Source organism: Euleptes europaea, chromosome 1 (genome assembly GCF_029931775.1).
Source record: "Euleptes europaea isolate rEulEur1 chromosome 1, rEulEur1.hap1, whole genome shotgun sequence".
NCBI classification, from domain to species: domain Eukaryota; kingdom Metazoa; phylum Chordata; class Lepidosauria; order Squamata; family Sphaerodactylidae; genus Euleptes; species Euleptes europaea.
In genome coordinates this window covers 155,631,665-155,655,809 of record NC_079312.1, presented here as the reverse complement: position 1 = coordinate 155,655,809, position 24,145 = coordinate 155,631,665, and the positions used below count along the sequence as shown (strand labels likewise).

At 45.0% G+C, this 24,145-nt stretch overlaps 1 protein-coding gene across 1 annotated transcript in view; it reads right to left on the bottom strand.

Annotated features, from left to right (window-relative positions):
* Positions 1–2,376: 2,376 nt before the first annotated feature.
* Positions 2,377–24,145, bottom strand: part of ANKFN1 (ankyrin repeat and fibronectin type III domain containing 1) — a 235,885-nt gene continuing 214,116 nt past the window's right edge. Inside the window, exons 16-18 of the mRNA XM_056863608.1 lie at positions 18,050–18,216; positions 5,693–5,912; positions 2,377–3,173 (exon numbers count right to left, since the gene is read on the bottom strand). Coding sequence (XP_056719586.1) covers positions 2,377–3,173; positions 5,693–5,912; positions 18,050–18,216 — 1,184 coding nt within the window. The remainder of the gene's footprint in view (positions 3,174–5,692; positions 5,913–18,049; positions 18,217–24,145) is intronic.

The following is a 24,145-nucleotide window of genomic DNA, read 5'->3' as shown; positions in this document are numbered from 1 at the left end:
AGTCATTCTTGACCCATGGGGTGATGTCACATCCCGACATTTTCTAGGCAGACTTTGTTTATGGGGTGGTTTGCCAGTGCCTTCCCCAGTCATCTTCCCTTTACCCCCAGCAAGCTGGGTAGACCGACCTCGGAAGGATGGGAGGCTGAGTCAACCTTGAGCCGGCTACCTGAAACCGACTTCCGTCGGGATCGAACTCAGGTCGTGAGCAGAGCTTTGGACTGCAATACTGCAGCTTACCACTCTGCGCCACGGGGCTCCTGTGGGGTGGTTAATCTGTCTTAAACTTTACGTGATGACTATCATATTCTGTGAGTCATGGATGTCTGTATTTCTAAAAACAATATTTAAAAGTTGTCAGTGGGGGAGACAGGAGGAGCATGCCTTTTGCATGACTGAATGTGGCTTTGAGAAGTCATACTATGGGATGCTAGTTCTTAGTGCCAAATTTAGTATCTAGATAAGTTTACTCTATTTTCAATTTAGTACAGTTAATTGAGATTAATTTTATTTTTTTGCTACACTTCATGGGTTGCTTCATGGCCCAAAATGCACTGTACAACAAAGAGTTAAAGTGCAGTTTTCTATAGAATTGCTCGTTGCAGTTCACTTGATCGACTGAGTTCCAATCTTGGGACATATGGAATTGGGGGAGGGGGATTATATATGCACATGTTAAACAGTTTGTGCAGTCATGTACTTATTGTGTGTGTGAGGGGGGGTTTCACATTAGTATGCTTAGGTTGCAATCTTAGGAATCCACAGTTTCTATAAGAATAAATACAACAAACTATAAGATTAGGATTGTATGTTCAAAATGGCCTTAATCAGAATACCATAAAGAATGCCCTAATTCAATTCTTACCCTAACTTCAGGATGTACTTGCCATTTGGCATGTTTTAAGAGCACAAGTCACTGAATCTAATTGTATAGTCACCTGATTTGAGCATACAAATAAGAGAATTGCCAACTGCTGACTCAGAGGCCATAGCTACACTACAAACACATGCCATGTTGATAGCACTTTAACTGTCATGGCTTCCCCCAAAGAATGTTGGGTATCATAGACTGGTGAGGTGCAGAAAATTCTTGGATGATCCCTAGGTCATTCCCCTTCTCCTGAACTGCAATTCTCTGGGGTTCCTGAGGAATATGAATGCCTGTTTGTCATGTAAGCGTCCAGATGAACTTCCTTTGCTACTAAAGCCATGTGGCAGGAAAGAACCACATGTGGAAAACCATGTGGATGTTAAAAGCTAGGGCTGAGCTGAAAGGATGCTCTTTTACACAAAACATTTCCCTTCTGAGTTATTTTCCTTGGGGGTGGGGTACAGACAGAACACAAATTCAGGCCGCACCACCATCTCATATTCAGATAGTGGAGCAAACCCCTATACCTAGCATTCAGGTGGCAGCAGCACTCAATTTGAAGCTCTAACCAGTTGCAAATTTAGTGCCATTTTTTCTTTAAACCAACTTTCATCCTAGCTACAGTGACACTGTCATGCAGCCAATCAGATGTGGCTATGTGATGACCTCACATGAAGTAGGGCTGTCAGAAAGTGCCTGGCTACCAGTGGGAGGGTAGTGGGGGGCAGCTACTTACAGGAAGTTTTGACTACAGAGTTCGTGGTGATTCCTAGAGCTACCTGGAAGTGACAAAGATTAGTTCTAGGAATCATCAGAAACACTAAAGTCAGAACTTCCTCTAAGTAGATGAGGCCTTATTTTTCTATTTATTTTTTCTCCCCAGGGTGGTTGTGCTCCCCATGTGGCCCCAGTTTCTGCCCACTGACCAGGTGAGCATCAGCAGGCAAGGGCCATAATTACCTGGAAGTTTGCTACCATAAGTGGGCAAATGAGAACTCTAACTTGAAGGCAACTGAAATTTGTCCCTCTGAACTGCTTTGTTCCCCCCTCAGTGTCCAAATCTGACTACATGCAGTCCTTGATACTAGGAACAAGAGCTATTTAAAACAAAAACAAAAGGTCACCACAACAGTTCTTGGCCTGGGCTTAAAAATATCAGTAAACTGGCATTTTAAGGGGATTACTGGGGATCTTTACGGAACCATTTCAGCCCCCCTCCCCCACAAACCCTTTTCCACAAAGAAGATGTTTGCCACAGAACCATCAGCTCAGCTCTACTAATAGAAAGGAAGAATCTTTATCAGTCAGGTGTCAGGCATGTGTTTGCATCATAGAAACCCATAGATAAGATCTAATCTTCAGTTAGTGAAGACAAGAACTGTGAAGCTGAACGCAAAGGTTGCTTTTGGAAAGAAAACAAGAAACTGTGACCCTCTGTTTGTCATACTTGCAATCACAATTAGAGGACAGACTTAAGAAGTAGTGCTACTGTGCCACATATATCCCTAAAGATTGCTACTGAATACTTCAGTGAAGCTACAGTTGGATGGATCTTCTGGAACCATCCCCTGCCCCATGGGACTGTGTAAATCCTCATTTTCCATGGGCTGGTTGTGCAATGCCCAGGATTTACCATCTTCACTGGGCAGTGAGGTCTTGTAAGGCTCAACAAAAATTCTACGGACATTCGGCCTCAGCTCCTGGTATTTGCCTTTTCCTTCTTCTGGAAGGCTTGAAGCGTGAGGTAAGAAAGTGCTGCGAGGACAATCAATTGAGATGCTGATCTGCTCACCAGAAGCAGACTCTTGTGAGAACTCCATGGCTCGCGTGAGATGTGGCGTATACACACCCTCAGAGAGGGAGACAGACTGGCTCTCGCTATGTACACGCAGCCAGCGGTGGTGTCGGCTGAAGTAGCTGTAGTGCTGATGTTTCCCGTGCTTTTTCTTGCCTAAGAAGTTCAAGGTTTGCCTTGATCCAGGAGTTTTTTCAATGCTTTTGGGTGAAAGCCCTCCAACTGACAAATTTTGCATGGACTCGGTGGATTTGTCAACTTCTGTCTCTAAAGTGCCTTCTCCTACTGGATACTGTTTTGGTGTCAGGCAAGGTTTGATGTCATGGACCTGGAGAACATCTGGGGCACTACCGCTCAGACAGCTAACGGTCTGCTGGGATATGTCCTGTGAGGATGAATAAACCAAATCCAGCTCTCTGGGGCTCAAGGCGTCACTAGAGTCGTAGTCGCTGTCAGTTGGGAGGAATACTTCAGAACAACCTTCTTCATCTGAGTAAGGCTGGGAATCTGAAAACAAAGGATGAAACTGATTAACCTTGAGCAGGCTGAAAAGACTGGAGTTGGCAGAGGAGTGGCCATCTTCTGGACTGAGCCTTCAATCCTGAGAGAGTGTGGCTTCTCAGTGACTGTGAGGAAGAGTGGCTAGAAGACTTCCTTCTCTTTTTGCCCTAAGTTTGGGACCACTCATCACAATGTTTTTTCATACTGTTTCTTAAAGCTCCCATTCTGAATCTATTGTTTCCCCCACCTTTAAATAAACATTATTTAAGTCTGTTCAGGTTTTGAATGGGCCATCCGCAATTCTGTGACCACGAAGGGTTACATATTATTGGATAGTTCTGTATTGCTTATATTAGAATTATGATCTGTATAATGTTTTCTTTGAAGTCTTAGTAGAGTAGATGATCTATTACTATTGGTATTAAGTTGGATCTCATGTTCTTCTTCCCATTAAAGTTAACATTAGTAGATTGATAAATGGCCAGCTAAAATATTATCTGATAAATTAAATGATGGGTTGGTTTGATTTTGTATAATTTCCATTAATCTGTATTGTGGAAATTCTATCTATCCATTTATCAGTCAATCATATTTTTAACCCTGTCTTTATCCCAGCAAGGGTTCCCAGCACTAGTTTAACAAATGCTGAGATCTGGGAGGTGGTGGCTGGGAGTTTGGGGATGATGTCCCTGTGTCCCTGTGTGCCAGCTACAGTCTCCAAGTTGCCACCTAGTGCCTGGCATCAAGCAGAGTCTGTGCTTTCTTCTATAGTAGCTCCAACCCAATGAGGTGGCCTTCCTGAGAAGGTGAGCAGGATGGCCATCACTGAAAGTTTTCTGTAGGTCCTGCAAGTTTATTTTATTCACTAGGTCTTTTAATGGGGTTTGAGCTGCAGGCATTTTCTTGGGAAAGGGGTTTGGATGGGCTTTGTATGTTTTTAAATTGGAATTGTATGCCACCTTGAGTCACATGGGAAAGATGGGGTATGAACACTTTAACAAAAGATTAAAATAAGTGCTGGGGGGCACAATGGGAAGGTACTGATGTAGTACAGGGCTTCAGCCTGCTTCCAGCCATCATCTGCATGGAAGATGACTGGCAGACCTTCCTCAGCCCCTCTTGGGCCTGAGGTGCCAGTAGTCAGGGCCAAGATAACTCCCTGCAGAAGTACAGGCCCACAAGGCAATGGGAGTGCTTTGCTTGAGGCAACAAAATACCATACCAGCCTTTTGAATTTCTCCTTTTCATGTCATTGGTAGTGACCAGATGGGGAGTGAGGAAACTCCTATCATGGTAGGCAATTGACAATATGGCAAGATGTGAAACTTACCACAGAGATATTACATTTCACTGGTGTGGGTAGCAGAAGGATCCCCAACCTTGTGGAACCTGTGGATACTTGGGAATTTTGAGAAAGGGTATTGGGTACCACCACAAAATGGTTGCCATGGGGAATTTCCCTTGTAGAATTAATACACACTGTAGCAGCATCAGTGCTTTACCTCTCCTCTTTCTTCACCCCCTTTTTCCCTTCCCCCCAATTGGGGTCAAATATACAGCACCAGAAAAATGAATCCCATTGCAATCCTGTATCTTTTGTGTGTGCCTGGCCACCAGGGACTTTTATGCAGGTGCCCTAAATTAAGCCTTTCTTCCCCTCCCACCCCACCCCAAGAACACACATAATGTTCAACCAAAAGAGCATCAATCAGACTTTCTTAGAGTATGTATGTATGGTGGAAGAAGAAATTGTCCTATGGGGACCACAGGCAGATGGAAGTTTTTCCCTCTCAGTGGGCAAACTAAGCCCATTTCAGCTCAGATGTGGTGCTGAAGTCCTTGAAAGGCAAAGGAGTAGCCTCTGGACTGGCTTCTAATTTCTTTGGAAGGAGTGGAGTCTGCTTCCATGAGACAAGGAACGCATTGTGGAGAGGGGCCAGTGGTGGGAAGGAGGAGGTAGGCTTACTAGTTGCCCGCCCATGGAAGGCAATCTCCCACCCCGGTGCTGCATCCCCTCACTTTCTTGATGGAGGAACAGGAGAAAAAAATTGGAGGGATGAGCTGATGCTGTTATGCACTTCCAGATGAGCACCTGAAAGTGACATCATGGAGTCCACGATGCTCTAGGAGTTTTTCCAGATCTCTATGGTCCCCCAAAGAGATTGAGAACATTCCTAGAGCATCACAGGTACCGTGACGTCACTTCTGGATGCTTGTCCTGGTTGCTTGTCGTGCTGTCAGTGCCGCCCCTCCCCGGGATTTGCCCCCAAATGCTCCTGGGAGTTGCCTGCACAGGGCTGGCAACTGTAGGAGCAGGGGTAGCACACAGATGTCAGCAAGCACATGGGCAGATGTCTTTGTACAGATGGGCACCACATTAGGGATTGCTGGTGTAGCACAAAGACCCCCTTGCAGTTGCTGGGCAGCTACAATCTATGAACTCCACATGCTTCTAGAGTATAGTAACTGAAGAATTATGTTTTGGGTTTGCTTAGACCCAAAGGGTTGGAAATGTTTCCCCTTACCACTCACGGCTTTTCTCCTATGGGTCTCTGTTTCCGGTGAGGGCGGTGGGGATGGAAGACAATCGAGATGGGAGGACGTCGAACTTATCTTCTTTTGTAATTGTTCTTCAGACAGATCCACAATCTTCATTATTGGCAAGCCAGCTGCTGGCTGTTTGTACCTTGCATACTGTAGTGCTTCATTGATCCATCTCATTTCACGCCAAATCTCATCAATTTGCTGTGTGAGGAAGATGGCATACAAAAGTTTTAAAATACTTGGCTTTGTCTGAACTGTGCCTTTAAATAAGTTACCAAATCAAATCACAAGACAGAGGAAATGATGACTTGCAGTTCCTGTACCCTGTGACGTGTAGTGGAGAGAAGAAAATCTGTCATGGAAGGATTTGGCCTTCCCTGAATTGTATTGTATCCCCAGGAGTTATTATTGTACCTCAACCACCAATTTTCTAGCTCAGTGTGCGTTTGCCAATTCTGACTGCTGAGAAAGATTGCTGCTTTACTTTCTGGTGATGGGGCTGGTTATGGTGATTTATAATTTCCTAATATCTATGTTTTCATAGCAGCAACAGGCTGTATGTGAAAAGACTGTTCTTATGCTTCTGCAGAGCACAATGGCCTGTCTCCTCAAAGGATGGGCTGTCAATGTGGAACTGTTAGGTGTATCCAATGACCTCCTTTTGATGAAGGAAAGCCACTCCTGGAAGGAGCAACTTGGTGTAGAAAAATGTGGTGTTTGGCAAGGGAAGGTGTGATTTTTGCTGTTGTTGCCGTCAGGTCAGCTGACTTACAGCAACCCCTGGTGGGGTTTTCAAGGCAAGCGACTTTCAGAGGTGGTTTGACATTGCCTGCCTCTGCCTCATGACCCTGGTATTCCTTGGAGGTCTCCCATCAAAATACTTGCCAGGGTCTACCCTGCTTAGCTTCTGAGATCTGACAAGATCAGGCTAGCCTGGGTTATCAGATCAAGAAGACATGATTAGCTATTGCCTTTTCAATGCATCCCCTCCTCCAGTTGCCTTTTTCTCTGTGAGGGTACAGACACAGATTTGTGAGGCCAAATCAGTGTCTGGAAGTTCATAAGAGAGGGAAGTGGCTTGTGGTGGTGGTGGTGGGGAAGTTGAGGCAGAAAAGAAGCATGTGATTAAGTACCAAGAAAAAAGGAGGCAGTACCAATCAACGTACCATATACACAAAGCAAACCTCCAAAAGGCACTGAGGAAAAAATCAATCAATCAAGTTTTATTTTGATTCAAATATCAGCTCTGAATAAAAATCAAAGTTAGGTTAACATATAAATAAGATAATAAAAAGTTGTTGATTCTGGGAAGGATGATTTGAAGAAGAGGAGGAAAGATCTTCTATGGGGAAAGGTTTTCAATTAGCCGTTTACGAATCCCACTAGACCGGAGGCAGAATTTGGCTACTTGAATGGCTATCTCCCGAGAAGAGTCTGCTAAGAGAAGGGGAACTTTAACGTCTTCCGATCTCCCAGGAAAGGATGACAACATGAGGAGAATGTACTGCGATCTTATGTCATTGTAGAAAGGACATTGCAGCAAAATGGTTATGTATTAATGAAAGCCTTTGCTTATGATGCCAAACTGCCACCTCTTATGATTGATGTGTTCTTGATACTCTTTTTTAGAGGCATTACAAAAAAGATGAAGAAAAAACATGTACACTATTCTTCCTTCCACTGACAGGCGATGTCCTAATGGTGAAAAGAGCCCCGTGCTTAAGAGATTTGGAGGTGGACAATGAGAGAGAGAGAGAAAAAAAGGAGGGATAATTAAACCTTGCTTCTTTGTAATTTTTGTAGTGCCTCTGAAGAAGAGCATGTCTGTACCTAAAATGTATTCAGGCCTCAGGCACAGCAATCTGGAGTGCTCTAATCAATGACAACTTTTTTTTTCTAGCACCGTTTGGAAAATGCCCCCCCTCTCACACCTGTGTTTGACAGTGCCCCTCCCAATGCAGCTTTTTCTGCTAACAAAAGCTTTCCTTTTTATGTACATTTAGTTCTGCCTTTGGGAGTATATTGCTCTGGTGGGCTGGAATCTGTGCTAGATTCCTGTTGTCTTCTCGAGTGATGATTATAGCTGTTAAAACGTAGACATCTTGCACCTTACATACCTTAGAGACCACTGCCTCTCTACAGATGGAGAATTTAATTATTCATTTGTCTATTTCTCAGCATTTATATTCCACCTTTCTCAAGAGGACTCAAGGACACTCTGTTAGTGGTACCACATGTGTGGCAACATCATGGGAATATTATGTAAACTCAATGGCAAACATGCAGGCATTTTCTGCAGCTGTTTCAGTGTTCTGCAATTCCCCTCCTTTGCAGATTTTAAACAAGATATGTCCTTTAGAAAACCTGTCTTCCCCCCTTTGAAACACTAATAACCACAGCTGTCAGCCCAGAAAACCAATATGAATACTGGGATGTAATGAGCACATCTACCCTACCCTGCGGAGTGAATTTACAATGTATACAACTAACCCCCTTATTGGTTGCCCTCCAGAAATGGACAGAGGAGTCTTATACAAACTGAGTGACATTCAAAACTATCTTGTACATATATTGGGATGGAACCCAGGCACATGGGATGCCCAATAATGTATACAAGACAGGGATGCTCAGTCACCACTGTGTTCGGGAAGTTTTTTTTTAATTTTTTAAAAAAGTGTTCTCTTTACTTTGGATGTTTGAAACAGGATCCAAAATGTTCCCCACATGTATATTCTCATACTCCCTTCTCCATGCCCATTTCTCGTCCATTATCTGACGTGGAAGCAAGTGGATTAGGAGTTCCTCCAGGACATAACCACCAGAAGTCTTGCTTTATAAGAAACAGTGTCTTTTATTTACAGTGCACAGATAAAACATACCATCACATACACTACTCCACTACTACTTCCAGGCTTCTTCCAAATAGGTTAGGTGTGTTACAGAACCACAGTTACATAGCCTTATATACACCCACTGCACCTGATCTGTATTAGGCCACCTGTGGACCTGCCCAAAGCATTACATCAGCAAACTGCCCAGATCCGGATTCCTGCAGTTCCCTTTGGTACCAGCAAGGCTATTGCTTCTGCTTGACCTCCCAGATCTCCTAGATCTGACAGCTATCACACAGCTGTTACTGTCAGATTATTACAACCAACTTGATACTCTGACATTATCTTCATTACACAATAAAAATCGATTTACAAAGAGAAATGTTTCAATCCTTCTAGGGGTGTATATGTGTCAAGACAGTATCCATCTTGGTTAAAAATTTCCATTCAAGCCTGTTTGTCTTTCACAGGTGCAAAATCAGCTAGAAGATAACAGGCTTCACCAAGGACACTTCCTCAGGCCGAACTTAATTAGCTCATCCATTGCAACTGAGAATTCCAATTGGGAGGGGTTACTCGTTCATTCCCTAGAATGTTCTAATTGGGAGGGATGAGCTGCTCCGCACCTAGAAGCTTCTGTGGAGACAGCCCAATGATTAGGGTTGCCAAGTTCCCGGTGGAGGTGGGTAAAATCCCACCAATCCACCAGGCTGCCTGCTGACCAGCTGAGGGCCGGCGGGCAATGCGGGCACCAGAGAGTTTAAGCCAAGATCACTACAGCGTCGGCGTCGTTTCCGGGTAACCCCGGAAGTGAGGTAGGAGCATCGTGCGGGGTGCACACGTGTGTTGCCAGGCACATGCCCGCATCGTGCATAACAGCAAAGAACCACGCAGCCCGGCAAAGCTCCCACCGGTGCAGCTAAGGGGCCTGGCAAGCCTACCAATGATTGGTTATCTAGGGTCAGCAGGGTATGGTCACCGTTTTCCATAAGAAACTGCTATTGAGAATTTTGTCACTTTCCTCTTCCCTCTTCCCCCTCCTTCCCTTCATGCTGCTAGAAAGACTTTTGTACTATGCTCTAGAAACCTCAGGCCTCAAGTAACATCTATGCTGTGTAGGACTTCAGTAAGTATTTAGTGAGACAGCTTTATTATTTTCATGTTTCCTATTGCTACAGAACTCTAATTTGTGTTTTTAAAATCTTTTTCTTTATTTTGTTTAATAAAGTTCTATTTATTGGTGGGAGTTACTGGCCAAACCCAGAGTAGACTGGTTGCATTACTACACGGAGGCAGGGTTTTGTCTCCACAGGGGGAAATGCATAGCTTGTCTCTCTACTGCAGCCTTGCCCATTTTGCCTGGCTATTTCAGTCTCTTTTGTGTCGAGGTTACAAATACTTTGCCATAACCGTTCCCTTGTCCCTTCCCCCATCCATTAGCCCAATTCACCAAAATCTCTGGTGTTTTGCCAGGTTGTCTCACTCTTGAAGGCCTGGGTGAGGTTGCATGGCAGGTAGTTCCAGTGACTGATGGATGTGCCAACTGCACAGGCACAAAAAAAAGGTGATTTTAATTGGCTCAAGACCTGTGCATGGTGACCCTTGGGTGTACATGACCCAACTGAGCCAGTAAACAGTGATCATGCATCAGGGGTAGCTTACCCAGTCAGGTGCCATGGTGAATGCTGTTACTGTATTGATGCAAAATGCTACTTCTTTTGAATTGTGAGCAAACTGTCAAAGCAATCATGTGAAGTGTTGAACTTGACATAGACTAGTACTGAAACCAAAGTAAGTTGAAATGTCAAAGGGTTTTTGTTGTTAAATTTGCAGCACACCAATAGAGAATTGCAAGCCAGCTCTTGTGAGAATTGGCTCTTATACTTTTTGAACCAAGCAAGTATTTAGTTCTGAGGTTAAGTATGTATATGTATTGGAGAGAGAAAGAAAAAAAGGGAGAAAGGAAGGGAGGGTTTGTTTGTTTGCTGTTTTTCATTAATGCATTTTACCTACCTAAATAAATAACACCATGTTGTGCCCCTTGAGTGTATAAAAATAGTACTGATTCTACTGATGGGATGATTATTTACAGCAAGTCCTGCATCTTTTTATTTGTGACCAAGTCTAGCCCAGTATATTTAATGAAAATATTTTATCCCTAAGTCCTGTTATGAACAGAGCTTTAAAGTCACCTCTATGGTAACCGTTCCTATCATATGAGCTATGCCTCTTAGCAGTGCCAACTGCAAAATTAAGGCTCAGTGCTGTAAGGATAATTGGAGCAACCCAAAACAGCACTATGACAATTTTCTTATGCAAAGAATAAGTGAATTTTATAATAGTGAAAAAGTGCAAAATATATATACAAATATATACAAAATGGAGGTACAACAAGATACAAAATTTACAATATGCAATCCAGTAAATATGACCATTGAAAGGATATCACAGATCCTAATTTGACAGGTAAGTCAAAGTACACAACCCATTAAGGTGTCTTTTGATATAAAGTCTTTGGTAATTCCAAAATTTGTTTTTTAGGTTTCAAGCAACTGCATATAACACAACTGGAGCAAAGCCACGAAAGGAAGATGTCAGGACGTGTCGTCTAGATCGGGACCACGTTTCGCTTATGGCTTCATCAGCTACTTGTATCTGTGTACCATAAACAACACAATACATAATAACATCAAACATGCTTATAAATATTAATAAATTATGACTATGCCAACATAAAAGGTTGTATGAAAATTCTTACCTGTAATGGAAGTATAAATACCCTAGTAGGTGACGTCTCATGAGGACCGCAAATGGTTTGTATGTAGGTCTCAAAAGGACAGAATGAGTGCAAAAAGGTGACCATGAAAGTTAAAGACCACCCTTATGTGGACTACGCCGTCCACGATCCATGCGAGACTCCCTGATCCATACAGATACTTCTGTTCAGCCATCTTCTTCCACTTCTTTTCTATTGCCTCCTGCTACAGGACACCATCGTTGCGGTACATGTTCTGTATGCAGTTTATGTTATTCAGTGAAGGAACTTACATCTACCACTACTGGGTTTCGATTTTCTCTTAGGCATTTTTTCAATTGTGCCTCAAAAACTTGGTATACTGTGTAATATGAAAATGTGGTCTGAAATACATTGGTAGCACTATTCAAACTGTGAGGACTAGAATTGCAGAACATTGTTCTAGAATCCGCTCAAAGAATTTAGAAGCGCCTCTTACTGCGCATTTCCTAGAGAAAGGGCACAGCGACAGGGATTTATCATTCTGCGTTTTATGGCAACTTCGGGGTCGACTTTATGACAAGCAAAATATTCAAATATTACATCAGATGGAGACCAAACTTATTTTTCTTATGGGCACGTTATCCCCAGATGGCTTAAACAATGAAATTGATTATTCCTGTTTCTTAGGTTAATATCCCTTTAAGGGTTCTTTCCATTATACCCGGCCCTTCAGCTGCAATTGATTAATCGCGATCCCTCTTACCTTTAACTTTCATGGTCACCTTTTTGCATTCATTCTGTCCTTTTGAGACCTACATACAAACCATTTGCGGTCCTCATGAGACGTCACCTACTAGGGTATTTATACTTCCATTACTGGTAAGAATTTTCATACAACCTTTTATGTTAGCATAGTCATAATTTATTAATATTTATAAGCATGTTTGATGTTATTATGTATTGTGTTGTTTATGGTACACAGATACAAGTAGCTGATGAAGCCATAAGCGAAATGTGGTCCCAATCTAGACGACACGTCCTGACATCTTCCTTTCGTGACTTTGTCCAGTTGTGTTATATGCAGTTGCTTGAAACCTAAAAACAAATTTTGGAATTACCAAAGACTTTATATCAAAAGACACCTTAATGGGTTGTGTACTTTGACTTACCTGTCAAATTAGGATCTGTGATATCCTTTCAATGGTCATATTTACTGGATTGCATATTGTAAATTTTGTATCTTGTTATACCTCCATTTTGTATATATTTGTATATATATTTTACAATTTTTCACTATTATAAAATTCACTCCTCTTAACAGTGCCAGACAGATTACTGTGCATGTAAATTTCAACTTAATTGCAGTTCAGCTCCAGATATTCAGCCTAGGTCTAGTTTGGTCACTCCCAAAAAGCATCTTTTCTGATTGCCCACTGATCTGTTTTAAACACAACATACCTTATCTGCTGTATTTTTTTTTTTTTTTTACTTTCTGGTTTCTCTCCAGTTCTCATTTCAGAACAGCTTTTATGGACTCCTTCACTCTTTACAATGTTTGGTTTGTGTAGTGACTTCAGCACTGTCTTAGATCTGGGATCATACAAATGCTCTTGTGGTTTTGCGGTTGCTCCTGAAGATTGCGGTATGTGGTGGGCTGAGACTTTTTTTTTTTTGGTTGCCAATAGGTGGAATACAGCTGGTTTCAATTTAAGAAGGAACCTGACAAGTATAATACACTGTCACAATAATTCTGTACAAAACACGGCAGTTGAAAAGACTCTGCTACATTTTTATGGGATAGAAACAAGTCTCAAACTCTACAGACTGAGTTTCTCTTTCCCAAGAAATTTAGACTGAGACCCTTTTGTGGAACTTCTTAAGGTATTCTTTCTTTGCTATGTGCCTATGTCCCTATAGATCATGTTCAGCAAGGTCTGTATACTATGGCCTTCTAGAGCGCTCGCAAACTTCCTAATCACATAATTATTGGACTGATTTTTCATGTTGAGGCTGAGCTGAATTATTTTTAAAATAATGACAAATTTGCATACAATCTACTACGTGCCTCTTAATAAGTGTGACACTGGGCAATGTGTGGGCTTTTATCTTTCCCGTATTTTTAAAGGACATGCAAGTCCCCACAACTGCTGGCTCAAAAGCCAAAACGTGTTGTTGAACATCAAATATGTGCTTATCCATGTAAGATAATTTGTAATGATGAATGTCATTCAATTTGCACAAAGCTTCATCTGCCCCTTTTTGAAAAAGGGTGTAGAAATTATGAATCCATTTTGCATCATAAAACAGCAGCCTATGCATGGTATGGTCCTGGGTCTTCATTCGATCCTGAAATTCCATACCAGATTTCTGAATGATAACTGTGGGTATAAGACTTTTCTACCTTGCTTCCAAAGTATATTCTGCTTTTACTCTTAGCAAGCCTCCAAGGAAGGGAAATTCCAGAGAGGTGGAGCAGGTACAAAGAATGCCTTTTTGTTTACCCTTGGTGATGTTCTCATGATGTTGGTGCACCTGTCTTTAAAGCGCCTAGGGCAGGGATGGGGAACCTCAGGCCCGGGGGCCGTATGTGGCCCCCGAGGACATTTTTTGTGGCCCTCGGGAGCTCCAGGAAACCTGCCACAGAGGCGGGGTGCAGGGCGGCCCTCCCCGAGGGTGTTCCTGGGGCCACGGCTTACAGCGCCCTTGTAGCGCCCTTTGGACCTCCTCTCACCGACTGTCGGTTGTTGGTCGGCGAGAGGGGAGGTGGAGGGACGCTTCCCCCAAGGCTGCCCCCTACAGCTGCAGCGTGCAGGAACGCTACAGCACATTGTAAGCCCCTCTCGCTGCCTGTCGACTGTTGAGCAGCGGAGGGGGGGAGAGGCCGGCAGCCCCCGGTGGCAGAGCATGCATGCGGGAGCTGATTGGGCTTGGGGGGGGGCTTTTATGGACTCTGGGGGGGAGGGCATGGAGACTGGGGCCCAGTTGCTTGGGGCTCCCTGCACCGCTGTGTGTGTGTGTGTGTGTGTGGGCGGGGGAGGTGGGGAGGCTGGGGCCCGGTCGCGCAGGCCGGCATGCACGGGTGTGTGTGGGGGGGAGGCTTTTCTCTCTTTTCTTCCTCTTTTTCTGTCACTTTCTCCTTTCTCTCCCTCTCTTTCTCCCCTTTTTCTGTCTCTTTCTTTGTCTCCCTCCGTCCTTTTTTTTCTTTCCCTCCATCCTTTTCTTTCTTTCTCCCCCTCTCTCCATTTCTTTCTCCCTTTCTCTCTCTTTCTCCCTCCCTCCCTTTTCCTCTTTCTCTGTTTTCCTTCCTCCCTTCCTCCCTTGCCGATCGACTGTGGGCTGCGCCCCCCCAGCGCCTCGTTTGCTGGGGCCCACTGCTGGCTGCCCTCCCACCTGGGAAGGGGGAGCGGGAGCGCCCTGCAGGCCTTCTCTGTGTGGCCTCCCCTGGGGTTGCCAACCTCCAGGTGGTGGCTAGAGACCTGGCAACCCTAGCCTCTCCCCCCCCGGGAGATCTACACCTGGTATGGCCCCCGAAAGATGTTATAAATGTGCAAATGGCCCTTAGCAGGAAAAAGGTTCCCCTACCCCTGGCCTAGGGTATCTGAAGCTTTTAAAGTCTATAGCCATCACTGCAGAAGGTGACAGACTCTAGAGTACTAGAATAATATACTTCTGAAAGCAGAACTGAAGGAATGTGCCAATGCATTTGATACAAAGACAGCAGTGTTTTTTTTGTTTTGTTTAGTTAGTTGAGAAGTTGATTGAGAAGAGGACAATTTAGGGCAAAGAAGCAGGAGAGGGGAATTTAATCTTTCCACAAAAGAGGAGAAGTGATTCCCAATTTCCATTGCACACCCCCCCCCATCTCACACCCATTTCTTTTAGTCCCTGGACCTTCAGGAGTGGAGGTGGGGAGAGGCTACAGTGGGAAAGCAGAATTGCTAAAGATCCACTGCACGAACTCTGCTTGAACCAATTCATATTCAACACAGTCGTGGCTTGGACTCATGCACTGCTCTCTGCACAGAGGACAGTGTGGTAGGACCCACACACACATTACACAATATTCCAGGCCACTTCAGAACTCACTGATCCAAGCTCTGACCTTACTCGAATAGGCAAAACAAATACAAATGTTTCTTTACCAAAATATCTAACAATTTCTGCAGGCCATTTGGATGAAGGACTTGTCTAGGATATATTGGCTTGAATTCAATGAACCTCTAACAGTTTACAAACTGGCTCTGTTGCACCTGTAACCACATGGGTACATCCACTCTTCTAATTCCCCTGGGTTTCTGCCCAGCTACAGAAGACACTCAGCTGTTTGACAGGTGGAAGCAGGCAGACCAAAAGGAGGGGAGCAATCGGTGTCCATGCACAATGATGTCACTACTGGCGCGATGCAGAAAACTCTACGGAAACCATAGAGTTTTAGGTGCAAGTGCTAGTGCATGCTCCCAGTGCGATGCTGGTGTTTTCACATCGTGCCGGAAGTGACATCATTGGGCACAGATGCAAATCATTGCCCCCTGAACCTGCCTCCCAACATCTCCCGCCAGTTGCCAGGACCCTATCAGGATCCCTCAGGCTTTCCCTGCACTTTCTGGTAGAGGTGACAGGGACTGAACCTGAGACCATTCACATGCAAAAAATGTGCTCAGCCACTAAGCCATGCCCCTCTTATCAATTCTGTTGCCCAGTTTGCCCCATACTTTATGTCATAATGACATAAATCTGCCCATCATCTAGACAATTTGCAAGTGTTTTCAGCTCTGTGAAAAGGCCACTAAATGCATGGATTGAAAAGCAGGCTTCTACAACAGGTAAAAAAGGCCAAGAGTCCAGTAGCACCTTAAAGACTAACAAAAATATTTTCTGGTAGGGTATGAGCTTTCGTGAGCCACAGCTCACTTCTTCAGATACCACAACAGGTAAAGTGTGCATTTAGACCTACAACATGCAACACTGACATGTCAGGCTAAAAACATTTCGTGACTGAAGCAGAAAATCCAAGTGGCATCTCCACTGAACTAATTATAGGGAGCAGGGCTGTGACTGGGGAGTTTGGCGAGGAAGGCAGCCGCCACCCCTGTGGCATACAGAGAGGGCGGCAGAACTGCCTCTCCTACCCGGCTGGCTCGTCCGGTAAGAGAGGCAGTTCTGCCACCCTCTCTGCATGTCACAGGGGTGGTGGCTGCCCTACTCGCCACCCCTAGCTATGGCCCTGACAGGGAGGGGCCATGGCATGGTGGTAGAGTAACTGTTTTGCATGCCACCTGATTGCACAGTTCCCATTCAATCGGGTTTCAAATACAGTTGCCATAAAACCTGGAGGAAAAAAAAAGTCCTACCCCTTTAATAGAAGCTTAAAAAGGTAAAGGACCCCTGTGCAAGCACCGGGTCATTCCTGACCCATGGGGTGACGTCACATCCCGACATTTTCTAGGCAGACTGTGTTTATGGGGTGGTTTGCCAGTGCCTTCCCCAGTCATCTTCCCTTTACCCCCAGCAAGCTGGGTACTCATTTTACCGATCTCAGAAGGATGGAAGGCTGAGTCAACCTTGAGCTAGCTACCTGAAACCAACTTCCTTTGGGATCGTACTCAGGTCGTGAGCAGAGCTTTTGACTGCAGTATTGCAGTTTACCACTCTGCGCCACAGGGCTCTTAATAGAAGCTTAGTGTGCTGTTATTTATCAAGTGATGCTATTGACCTCCATGGCATGAAAAGTTTTGATGGCTCATTACCACACATTAAGCCTCTGTTAAAGGCCCAGGACATTTTTTCACCATGTTGTTGGCAACTTTAGTAGCTGGTGAAGTGAAAGACCTTTACCTGAGACCTGGACAGTTGCTATTCAGAGTAGACAAGATTGACCTTGATGTACCAATTGTCTGATTCAGTATAAGACAGCTTCATGTGTAATTACCATGGGCCAGAATGTGCTGGGGATGTGGTAAAGTGTTACGAAGGATGTCATAGTTAAACTGTTACTGTTTGGAGGTGAGGCTATCTGCCTCCTGGTGGCATCTGGGAAGAAGAAGCAGTGTTCTTGTTGCTAAGATGGCTGTTGGAATTTTTGCCCAAGTTCAATTATTTGTACATAAACCCACTGAGTTCCTTCCCACTGCTGGGATAAGTTCTTTAGGAAACCTGGAGGATCTTCATAAGTTCCCATCAGGACACAAGCCCCATTGAACTGAATGGGAACTGTGCAAGAACACATCTGTTCAATAATTTGGCCCGTGCAGAAGATATTCCTGGCTGGACCATATCCCACCATGTCTGGTTTATCTCTCATTCCACTACCCGAAGCTTTGCTGTGTAAAGTAGCTGTGTCACATTGCCTCATGGTACAACCACCTCTGTCAAAAGAAGCAGAGTGGACAGGGCGTTTTTTCAGTGCTGACTGGCAGCAAGAAAAAAGTACTTTAACTTAAAAGTAGAAGCCTGATCCAGACTAAATTGCACCACAACCGTTTTCGCTCATATTAGAAGGGGAATGGGATTTATAACCCAAGCTGACACATTTCTCTACGACACTCCAGTATAACTGTCATATGATTTTATCCATGAAATTCTCTCAAAAAGCAAGCAACCAGGGTGTGTGTGTGTGGAAGAGCTGCAGAGTGGCTATTTCATAAAACCCAAATTGTATTTTGACACTAAACGTCTTTATGCTGCGTCTTATCCAACAATTCTCCATTTAGGTTCCAAATTACAGCCCCTGCTAGAAACCACCTTTGACTAGTCAGAAAACAGACGCTTACCTGTATGTAATCTAGGACTTGCTGGTGTCTTTGTTTAGCAGCAGCGACTTCACTGTCTGAAATTGCTTCCCTTAGGGACTGCTGGGTGCTCAGAAAATCAAGCTCAATGACAGCAGAAAGGCGGCAATACAGACCAATAAATTTCTCCTTGTAACTGTAAAAATGAACTGCGGAGACAACAAAGCACAGAAAGCGAGTGTGTTAGGCGTGCAGGTCTCAGAAGCTGCTACCTTTTGGGGGGAGCTGGGTATAGATCAGTTGCCATTGGTATGGTTGAGCCAGAAAACAAAGTTCCATATAGTTCCAGAGGGTAGTCTATTTCAGGCAAAACAAACAAAAGGGCAATGAAACAGAAACAAATGTTATAGAATTATAGAATGGGTCTCTTTACACATTATGGAGTACGAAGCTTGGATCCAGGGTCCCCACACATGTGCTTAGCAATGGGGTGGGTTCCTGTACGTTCAAGTTTAATGGAAGCCCAACAGGACATATGAATGCAGCCTTTGTTCTTATACATTTTGTATACATTTTGGGATTCAAGATATTGAGCCTCCTGCATCAGACAAAGTGGGTTCCAGCCCTGAGCTGGCTGGCCTAGGCTAGCCCAATCTTGTCAGATCTCGGAAGCTAAGCAGGGTCGGCCCTGTTTAGTATTTTGAGGGGAGACCTCCAAGGAATTCCATGTTTGCGGTGCAGAGGCAGACAATGGCAAACCACCTCCGAATGACTCTTGCCTTGAAAACCCTACGAGGTTGCTATAAGTCAGCACTTTACACACACACACAATCCCCAAAAAGCATATGCCACAATACATCCGTTAGACTTTAGAAAACCAGTAAAGGTGACCTGAATTTTGCTGCTGTAAAGAGTGTGCAAGCTTCAGATTTACGCAGAAACCTTACAGACAGGATGAAAAAATAAAGAAATAATAAGAACATAAGAAGAGCCTTGCTGGGTTACAGCAATGGTCCAGCATTCTATTTCACACAGTGGCTAGCCAGGTACCCTGCAGGGCCAACAAACAGGGTATACAGGCAAAGGCCCTCCCCTGAAGTTGCCTCTTGGTTTCAGGATGTGTTCACAACTGCATGTTTATTGGATGATATGCCATCAAGTGAAGAGTTGTATGTGTGGTATGCTCATCACAGCTTCAGTATCTCAGAGCTTTTCATTCCAAATACAGTGCTTTCTATGGAGGTCATTCATACAGAAGGCAGATAAGCATGTGAAAAAGCCTGAATTTGGTCTATGCTAGCACAAATCTAAGGCTTCCATGTATGGTTTATCAACGCTTTTGCAGGCACCAAGTGAGTATCGTGTTAACTTTTCTTTAGAGGAGCCATTTTCACTATTATTTAGCACATCATGCTCACCCAGGCATAAGGAAGTACTTTAATGAGTAATTCACTGCCAGAACTCACTACTACAGGATGTAGTGATGGCTGCCATCTTTGATGGCTTTACAAGGCAAATTCATGGAGTTCAATTCTATCAAAAGCTAGTAGCCATGATAGCTAAAAAGGACCTCCAAGTTGAAAGACTTCTGAATGCCCTGATTTGGATGCCCCAGGCTAGCCCCATCTCATCAGATCTCAGGAGCTAAGTAGGGGTGGCCCTGGTTAGTACTTGGATGGGAGACTTCCAGGGAAGTCCAGGATGGTTATGCAGAGGAAGGCAATGGCAAACCGCCTCTGAACGTTTCTTGCCTTCAAAACCCTACGGAGTCACCATAGGTTGGCGGCGACTTCATCACACTTTCTACCACCGTACTTCTGAATACCCAGGGGACAACAACAAGGAAGTAGGGCTGTTGATTCGGTTCGGGCCGAACCGAACTCAAAAAAGGCGAGAAACGGGGGAGCCGAATTTGCTGACTTCGGGGGTTCGGCGAATAAATTTGGCAGATTCGGCCCCCCCGTGCCTTCACGGGGCTTCCATGAAGGGGGCCCTTTAAACAGGTCTGCGCCTCCCAGCTGGGAGGCACAGATCTGTTTAAGGGCCCCAGCGCAGAGAGCGCAGAGGGGTTTGACAGCCCCCCGCCAGCCTTCCCGGGAGTCCTGGCAAAGCTGGGGGGGGGGTCTTTAGACCCCTCTGCGCTCTCTGCGCAGAGGGCGCAGAGGGGCTTGACAGCCCCCCCGCCAGCCTTCCCGGGAGTCCCGGCAAAGCTGGGGGGGTCTTTAGACCCCTCTGCACTCTCTGCGCAGAGAGCGCAGAGGGGTTTGACAGCCCCCCACCAGCCTTCCCGGGAGTCCCGGCAAAGCTGGGGGGGTCTTTAAACCCCTCTGCTCTGCCTGCGCAGACAGTGCAGAGGGGCTTGTTGGGGGGCCCTTTAAACAGATCTGCGCCTCCCAGCTGGAGAGGTGCAGATCTGTTTAAAGGGCCCCCGCGCGCCTTCAGGGAATCCCCCTGAAGGCGCACGGGGGGCTGAATTTTCCCCTGAACTCCGGATCCCCCTGAATTTCGGGGATCCGAAGCGGGGGAGTTCGGACTTCAGCACGGCCCAAATAAAAATGGGCTGAATTTTGCCGAATCTGAATTCAACAGCCCTACAAGGAAGGCTTTAGCCTTTGTGTCCTGTTTGAAAGCCACCTGGCTGGTACCTTGAGTGACAGGAAGCAGGATTTAGCAATTTGCCTTGATTTGCAATTTAGGTGAAATTTAGCAGCAGATGAAATGTATGATCTCTCCCATGGTGAACTGTTGCTAGTAATCCTATCAAAGTTATTTGGGCAGGCTTCAAAATCTTGCAGGTGGTCTGCTTTGAAGTTCACATTGATTTTGCTTTTTGGTAAAATTGTACAACTTTAATAGGGACATAATTCTGCCCCCTAAAATGACCCCTTGTGCATTTTTTTATAAATCTGAAATCTGCCCTTAGAGCAGAAAAACAGACAAGAGTTCATCCAGATGTTATTAAGAATTATACCAATCACATAAAACTGAGCCCACTGCAGTAATTTTCAACATTTGGCAATGACAAGAAATATTCTGATTTGACAATGGTTCTGACAGTGTGTTGTCTGTGTGATATTTCCTTGGTAATTGAATGGGCAGTGAAGTGAAGGGAAAGAGTAACTGTGGACACCTTCCAACCAGAACAGTTTGTCATTGGTCCTGTTAAATAAGATCATTTTGATGGGTGCTGATTTACACAGACTTTACACTTCCTGCTAATCATTGCACTGTTTCAGTGGTTTTGGGAAGGATTACTGCTTGTCTTTAAATATGGGTCCTATTTATATGAGCTGTTTTTTTATTTGGGCTTGCACCTGCTAGGCAGGCCAAACTCTGTTTCTACCCACTGGTTGACAGGCAATTCTATGCAAACTAGAGGGAAGGAAATTGAGGCCCAGGCACTTCCCTTCCTCTGGAGATAGGCAGCCTGTGTAAAGGACCACAGAAGCAAAAGCTTTGTGTGTGCTAGCAGTCAGGAAGGGTTGCAGATATGGAGGGGGGAGAATAGAGATACAAGGAATAGTTTGATAAAGGCAATAACTTTGTAGTCCCAAGGAAGGGGGAACAGAGGCAGAAACACATGCTTATATTTCAAACAAGATGAGATGCAAGAGATCAGGTTCTTCTCTGAGTGTGAGAGAAAGCACTGGCCTGTATCATACCATGTCACTAAGCAAATCTGAAACCATCCTCCAGCCTTCCTCCAACATGTGATTTTTTTCCTCCAAAGGAAGAGCCACTTAATTCTCCTTAGGTTGGAGCAAGGCTCCTTAGGCTTTAGGATCCTACTCCTTCCAAACACAGGATACTGGCCACTGATTCAGGTTCTGAGATCTCTCCACATGTAAAATCAGCTGCACCTTTCCCTGATACATAGGGTTGCCAAGTGCCAGGTGGTGGCGGGCAAACCCCCGCCAATCCACCTGGCTGCCCATCGACCAGCTGAGGGTCGGCGGGCACGTGCGCCTGCCTGCAGCGGTACATCACTTCCGATTTACAAACTCCCAGTTTGAGTGGAAAAGGCCTCTTGATGCAGCACTTCCGGTTGTAAACCGGAAGTGAAGTAATCGTGTTGGTGCAGCCGTGTGCGCCACATGATCCCACCTCACCTCCACCCTAAAAACCTCCCGCCGAAGGACAGGAGGGACCTGGTAAGCCTACTGATACAACCCCCCTACCTATCTTTACATATGAACAGGAGACAGGTACCCTCCAGTATCACATGTAAAGGCAGTGGTGATGGTATTCTATTTTAAAATGAAACTGGACTGTGCAGGCAAGGGGAGCTTAACCCACACCTTACTCAAAAGCTTGGAGCATTTTCCTCCAGGCTAGGTTTCAACTCTGGAAGTTTGCCAGGTTGGGGAAAAATGCTGAAATCAACTGAATGAAGTGAAATACCGTATATACTTGCGTATAAGCCGAGTTTTTCAGCCCAAAACAAGGGCTGAAAAAGCTGAACTTGGCTTATACGCGGGTCAATACGGTAGAGGAGGGAGGGAAGGAGGGAGGGGGAACTTATCGCCGTCACCGCCGCCATCGCCGCCGGGCCCCCGCGGCTTCCCCCGGCCAGCAGCGGCCTGGGGGGGCCTCCTGCAGGCGCAGGAAGGCCGCGCCGCCAATTCGCCGCCTCTCCCGGTGAGTAGTGGGTTCAGGGTCTCTTCCCCCTCCCCCCCTTGGATGGCACTGGGGTCGGGGTGGGTCAGGAGGGCCCGGGAGGCTGGCGGGAGGGCGACCTGGGGCAGGGGCGAGATCATCCCTGCGCTCTAAAATGGCGGCCGCCATTTTAGTGCGCAGCATTACCGGTAAAGGGAATTTCTTATTGACCCTCGGCTTATACGCAGGTCAATAACAAATTCCCTTTTCTGGCCTCAAATTTGGGGGGTCGGCTTATACTCGGGTCGGCTTATACCCGAGTATATACGGTAAGCCAGGAAAAGAGGGAAAGGATTTAGCTCCCCTGTTTTGCATGCTCTGTTTTTTTCTTTCCAAAATAGACCTACACCCCACGCCCTGTGTTTGAGAATCCTGAGAAAGGAGGAAAAATTCATCAACACACCAATTCATATCTCACTGCTCTACAAGTGAGAATTTCAGTTCTGAATACAGTGGAGTGCCAAAAAGACAAATAAGTGGGTTCTAGATAAAATCAAGCTTGAACTCTCCCTAGAAGCTAAAATGACTAAACTGAGGCTATTGTAGTTTGGTCACATTATGAGATGACAAGTGGCATTGGAAAAGACAAAAATTCTAGGAAAAGCAGAAGGCAGCAGGAAAAGAGGAAGACCCAACATGAGATGGATTGACTCTATAAAGGAAGACATGGCCCTTGGTTTGCAAGACCTGAGCAAGGCTGTTAATAGGGTTGCCAACCTCCAGGTACTAGCTGGAGATCTCCTGCTATTACAACTGATCTCCAGCCGATAGAGATCAGTTCACCTGGAGAAAATGGCTGCTTTAGCAATTGGACTCTATGACATTGAAGTCCCTCCCCAAACGCTGCCCTCCTCAGGCTCCGCCCCAAAAATCTACCGCCGGTGGTGAAAAGGGACCTGACAACCCTAGCTGTTAACAATAGGACATTTGGGAGGTCATTAACTCATAGGGTCTCCATGAGTCAAAGGCAACTTGACAGCACTTAACACACACATAGAACAGGGACATTTTCTCTTATCTGCCTAAAATGTAGCACAGAGGACCCCATGTGTGAGGGGTACAATTTCTGTAAATTGCATTCCAATTGGATGAAAAATCTAAAAGCTAACAGGTTAAAAATTGTTTTACACTGATACCAATGAGAATAAATTAACAAACAGAAGAACAAAGAATCCCAAAAGTATAACTACAGTAAAGAAACCTAATTTTAAAAATACTGAAGATAAACCAAGCCAATGTTAACCTCACATTTACCTTTGGCAAATACATTTTGCAGGGGTTTGTGTTGTTTCAAAAGCCTGCAAAACCTGTTTGCACAGAGACTTCAGGAGGTCCAACAAAATATGTGTGTGCTGCCTAGGAAGTGAAGACCTCTCAAATGACTTTCAACTCTCTTAAACTGCATTATTTACCGCTAACTTAAATAGGTTCTTGAGGAGGGAACCCTTCATGTCTCTTAGTAATAATAATGTCTATAACATG